Below are 5416 nucleotides of genomic sequence, written 5' to 3'. Positions count from 1 at the left end.
CCCCCCGCCTCTTCAGGCGGCCCGCCCGCCTGTGGGGAGGCTCACAGCTGTGGGCCCGGCCCGGCCCCGACCTGCGCCTAGCCCCACTGCAGGCCCTGGCCCCACGGCGGCTGCTGCGGCCCAATGACGCCGAGCTCCTGTGGCTGGACGGGCAGCCCTGCTTCGTGGTGGCTGACGCCTCCAAGGCGGGCAGCACAACACTGCTGTGCCGGGACGGGCCCGGCTTCTACCCGCGCCAGAGCCTGCATGCCTGGCACCGGGACACGGACGTTGAGGCCCTCGAACTGGACGGCCGGCCCCATCTGCTGCTGGCCTCTGCCTCGCAGCGGCCCGTGCTCTTCCACTGGTTCGGGGGCCGCTTCGAGCGGCGGACGGATATCCCCGAGGCTGAGGACGTCTATGCCACGCGCCACTTCCAGGCCGGCGGGGACGTATTCCTGTGCCTGACACGCTACATCGGGGACTCCATGGTGAGGCTGGGTGCAGTCCTGCGGGGTGGGCACAAGCTCCACCTGACTGGCAGCAGCTCACTCCCACTCCAGGCTGGCCTCTTAAGCACTGACCCAACCTCACACGCTGGCCTCTGAAGGCTGACCTGCCTGACAGCCGACCTTCCTAATATAATGATCTTTGAGCTCTGACCCTATCCCAACGCAAACTCCAAGACTGTGACCCCTTAAGACTGTTGTTGTTCGGTTATTCAGTCTTATCTGACTCTTTGTGACCCCATGGGCTGCAGCACACCAGGCTTCTCTGTCCTTCACTATCTCCTGGAGTTCGCTCAAACTCACGTCCATTGATTTGGTGATGCCATCCAACCATCTCATCCTCTGTCATCACCTTCTCCTCCTGCCCCCAATCTTTCCCAGCATCAGGGTCTTTTCCAATGAGTCAGCTCTTCAAATCAGGTGGCCAGAGTTTTGGAGCTTCAGCTTCAGCATCAGTCCTTCCAATGAGTATTTAGGGTTGATTTCCTTTAGGATGGACCGGTTTGATCTTGCTGCGAAGGGGACTCTCAAGAGCCTTCTCCAGCGCCACAGTTCGAAAGCATCAATTATTTGGTGCCGCACACAACTGAAGTGACGCAGCAGCAGCAGCAGCAGCAGCCTTCTTTATGGTCCAACTCTCAAATCCATACGTGACTACTGGAAAAACCATAGCTTTGACTAGATGGACCTTTGACCTTAAACCACTCTCCATCTCCCAACACTGACACTGGCCCCAAGATTCTGATTCTACTCCCAAAATGACACACTCCAGTACCTACATTTTTAAAAAAATTTTTTATATATGGCTGTTCTGGGTCTTCATTGCTTTTTGCTCAGGCTTTCTCTAGTTGTGGCGAACAGGGGCTGGTCTTCGTTGCAGTGCACAGGCTTCTTACTGCAGTGGCTCCTCCTGTTGCAGAGCACAGGCTCTGGGCGCGTGGGCTTCAGTAGTGGGGCACACACGCTTAATATTTGTGGCTTGTGGGCTCAGTAGTTGTGGCTTGCAGGCTTAATTGCTCCACGGTGTGTGGAATCTTCTCGGACCAGGGGTCAAACCCATGTCCCTTGCCTTGGCAGGTGGATTCTTACCCACTCTGCCACCAGGGAAGTCCCCAGTACTTACATTTAACCACAGCCACCACACCCTGAATCCCCAGGGCTGATGGCCCACTCCCTCCAGCACTCTCTGGAGTGAGATATAGCCATGGGCAGGGCTTTTAGCCTGAGAGGCACTGATATGTCTCAGGGGTTCACAGGGTGTCTGCGTGGGGAGCAGACTGTAGGCACAGGGACAAGAGCAAGGAGACCAAGAAGACCAGGGAGGAGGTTATGTGATGGTCCAGGAGGCAGGTGACTGTGGTTGGGCCAGAGTGCGGCCAGAGGAGATGGGAGAAGTGCATACCATCATAGGTGAAACTAACTGACTCCAGGGCTGACTGATTCTATGTGGGGCTGAAGGAGAGAGAAGGGTCCAGAGTGACTCCAAGTCTGTGGGCTGAGCAGCTGGTTGGTGACATTTAGGAAGATGAGAAAGCTGTGGGAGTTTGTGGACCTAAAGGCCTCTGTTCCTGAGCTATTTCAAGTCCTCTGGAGCCTAGGGGACCACTCACCGGAAGGCCTGGCCCTGGGGACCCCAGCCCTAATGAGCGGCCCCTCTCCCACAGGTCATGCGCTGGGATGGCTCCATGTTTCGCCTGCTGCAGAAACTTCCCTCTCGAGGGGCCCATGTCTTCCAGCCACTGCTCATTGCCAAGGACCAGCTGGCCATCCTGGGCAGTGACTTCGCCTTCAGCCAGGTTTTCCGCCTTGAGCCTGACAAGGGGCTCCTGGAACCACTGCAGGAGCTGGGGCCCCCGGCGATAGTGGCCCCTCGGGCCTTTGCTCACATCACCATGGCCGGAAGACGCTTCCTCTTCGCTGCTTGCTTCAAGGGCCCCACACAGATCTACCAGCATCATGAGTTAGACCTCAGTGCCTGAGGCTGGAAGGGACGCTGGACATGGCCGGCAGGGGGCTGGCATGGGGATTCCTGGGCCTCAGGATGTCCCCTTTACTGGCCTCCTGGCCCTATTCAGAAGTGACAGCTGGTCCTGTGAGATGCTGACCACAAGCCAAGTTCAAGGCAAGAGCTGCCCTTTCAGTCTTAAGCGACTTCTTGGCTGGGAGATGACACCCATCAAAGATGACTTGGGGGCTCAGGCTGGGGGACGGTTGCATGGAGCCGGTAGACAAATCATGGTGGGAGGGTAATGTGAAGAGCTCCATGAGTTCTGGAGAAGTCCTCCTCAACCCACTCCCACCCCTTCTGTTCTCTGTAAAAGTACTGAGAAGGCGATAGCTTGCCTTTTCCTTCTAAACTCAATCCGGCCAATCGCTTTTAGCGCCCGCCTTCATGACGTCATCAGTCGCTGGGCAGTTTTCCCTGCCGGGCCTGCTAACTTCCTCTACTGCTTGTGCGCACGCCTGCTGCCGAGGCGGAAGCCCAGCGTGTTGTTCCTCTTGCGCGTGCGCGAGGAATAGGTGGGAAAAAGTGAGTTTTAGCCGGGAGCCAGGGTTGCCTGTCCCGGGTCGGTGACACGATCGCGGACGGAAAGTGCATGGGCTCAATAAACGCGCTGTGCACCCGCCCACCGGTTGTTGTGGGGTTATTGGGAGAAGGTGTCTCCTGTGGCGTGGGTTTGGGGTAGGGAGGAGGAGTAGTGTCACAGGAGCTGTATTAAGGAGAGGGGAGGTGTCCCAGGGTGCATGCTGGCTGCCCTTGGTGAGCTTTCACGAGGTCTCTAAGGAGTGTGGGCTCCTATGGGGGGCCTTGTGGGGTGTGCAGGAGATATAAAGGCATTGTTAGAGGGTTAGGTCATGGGGTTATTGTTGGTCTGTGTATTCCAGGAGATATTTGGAGGTGTCTTGAAGGGTTTTAGGCATTTTTGTGGCTCTTGGGGACTTTTTGAAAGTCTTATTGGGTACTGGAGACTGTGTAAGGGAGTTCAAGCCTGGTTAGAGGTGTAGCCATTATATTGTGGGGAATAATTTAAAGGTCTCATAGGAACATTTGGGTGTTAGGAAGCATCTTTTATAATGAAGTGGGATCTGAGGTGAGTGAGAGGGCCATGCATGCATGCAGGCTAAGTTGCTTCAGTTGTGTCCCACTCTGTGTAACCCTATGGACAGCAGCCCACCAGGCTCCTCTGTCCATGGGATTCTCTAGGCGAGAGTACTGGAATGGGGTGCCATTTCCTTCTCTAGAAGGGTCATAGGGCCTCACTATTATAATCAAGCTATCTGGGTACTCCTGGGTACTAGGATCATTCCACATCCTAGCTTTCCTGGGATGGTCCCAGGGTCCACTTGGTTCAGTATTTCATCTGGCTGGAGCTCCTTTCACTCTCAAAAATATACCCCAAGTAGAGCATTTTAAATTGCACGTGTGGTTCCCATGGCCACAGAGGCAGAGGTCGGGCCCCATGCCATCCACCAGGTCATGCAGAAGCAGGCCTGTGGTCTCATCCCAGTGAAGAGATTCAGCTGCCAGCTTCCGTGCCAGCCCCCATGCACATCAACCTTCTCCTGCCCTTCCCACCACAAACCCCAATGCAAATATAGGGAGGCTCAAGGCTGCTTGGGTATGAGACAAAAATCATTTTAGAGTAAAAATTGAACAGAGACCCCTCCAGGGAGAGGTGAGATGGAGCCCTGGCCAGGCGGTCTGAGGAGGGAGTGGAGAATTCCATCCTGGAGTTCAGGCTCCCTTGCAGAGCCAGGACTTGGGGAAAGAGTAGTCCTTGGAGCTCTTTCTGCTGATCCATTCTCAACAGTTTTGGGCGGAGCCTGGGAGAGGTGACAGGGTCAGCTTGTGAGAGTGGATCAAGTTATTTCCCCCCAGGGTGCCTCCATACACACACACACACACACACACACACACACCCCATCTCCCCCCACCCTACCGTGTTCCTCTCAGCCCTACTCTGTCCCTGTCTTACCTGGGGTGATGAGAGGTGGGGCATCTCCTAAACGGTGGCTAGGGAAAGAAAAGTGGTGAGATCTCTGATCCCTCCTGTTTCTCCTCTCCTTCATGGCTAGAGGAGTCTCAGCTTGCCCTGACATAGCTCCTTAGCTATTTTTTCACAGGGTTATACCATCCCGGGGACCAAAAGCATTTCAGGATTTGAGGCCCTCTGAAGATTCATAGCTCTGAAGAATGAACCTGGAAAAATCTTAGGAGCAGGAATTTTCCAGGGCAGGGCCCAGAGGCCTGGCTTTTTCCTATGAGATTTAGCTCTTTGCTCTGGAAAAGCATCTCCAGCATGAGTCAGGCACGCTCCTGGGAACCCATCTTACCTGGGCTTCTGTCGGAACTTGCATTTGCATTTCCCACCTGTTAGGGGGAGAGGAGGATGTCAGGGAAGGACACCCCCAGCCCTGCCCTGCCCTGCCAGCCACCCCCCCAGCCCCTGCACTCACTCATGAGGACAATGATGCCCATGGCACACAGAATCCCTGCGAAGATGAGCCCGCCGACCCGGAGGCTGTACCAGTCTAGGAGAAACCCAGAGGGTCTGCATGGGCATGGCATGCCAGCTCATGCCCTCCCCATCCGAGCCCCCAGCTACTTGACAATGTCTCTTGGGCACCTCTGATGTGGGTTATAGCAGTGGAGAGAACAGACGGCTCCCCCATCCCCCTGTGCTAACTTTCCAGTTTGCACACAGCAAGCAACAGAGATTTAATGTGGTATTAGGTAGAGAGAAGGTCTGAAGACAAATAAGCAGGTCCAGGAGACAGAAAGTCAGAGGAGAGCTCTTTGAGGGAGAGTGGCCAGGGAAGACTCCTCCGAAAGGGCACATTTGAATAGAGACCTGAGAAGCAGAGGGAGGGCTGTGTGGAAGAAAATGTGGGCAGTCCCAAGGACCAGACTGGAGATCTTATTCCCT

General features: G+C 55.4%; 2 protein-coding genes across 3 annotated transcripts in view; one reads left to right on the top strand and one right to left on the bottom strand.

Moving 5' to 3' along the window:
• Positions 1 to 3118, top strand: part of LGI4 (leucine-rich repeat LGI family, member 4) — a 9211-nt gene extending 6093 nt beyond the window's left edge. Inside the window, exons 9-10 of the mRNA XM_010848983.1 lie at positions 1 to 470; positions 2153 to 3118. Coding sequence (XP_010847285.1) covers positions 1 to 470; positions 2153 to 2467 — 785 coding nt within the window. The 3' untranslated portion in view covers positions 2468 to 3118. The remainder of the gene's footprint in view (positions 471 to 2152) is intronic.
• Positions 3119 to 4101: 983 nt separating this feature from the next.
• FXYD3 (FXYD domain containing ion transport regulator 3) overlaps positions 4102 to 5416 on the bottom strand; it is a 6338-nt gene continuing 5023 nt past the window's right edge. The window contains exons 5-8 of one of the 2 annotated variants that reach the window (XM_010848973.1): positions 4947 to 5021; positions 4824 to 4860; positions 4466 to 4503; positions 4102 to 4313 (exon numbers count right to left, since the gene is read on the bottom strand). In XM_010848973.1, the coding sequence (XP_010847275.1) occupies positions 4294 to 4313; positions 4466 to 4503; positions 4824 to 4860; positions 4947 to 5021 (170 nt within the window). In that variant the 3' untranslated portion in view covers positions 4102 to 4293. The remainder of the gene's footprint in view (positions 4314 to 4465; positions 4504 to 4823; positions 4861 to 4946; positions 5022 to 5416) is intronic. The other variant, XM_010848974.1, reaches the window with a different exon arrangement.

This window comes from Bison bison, unplaced genomic scaffold (assembly GCF_000754665.1).
Source record: "Bison bison bison isolate TAMUID 2011002044 unplaced genomic scaffold, Bison_UMD1.0 scf7180017864280, whole genome shotgun sequence".
Taxonomy (NCBI): Eukaryota; Metazoa; Chordata; class Mammalia; order Artiodactyla; family Bovidae; genus Bison; species Bison bison.
This window is presented reverse-complemented; position numbering and strand designations above follow the sequence as displayed.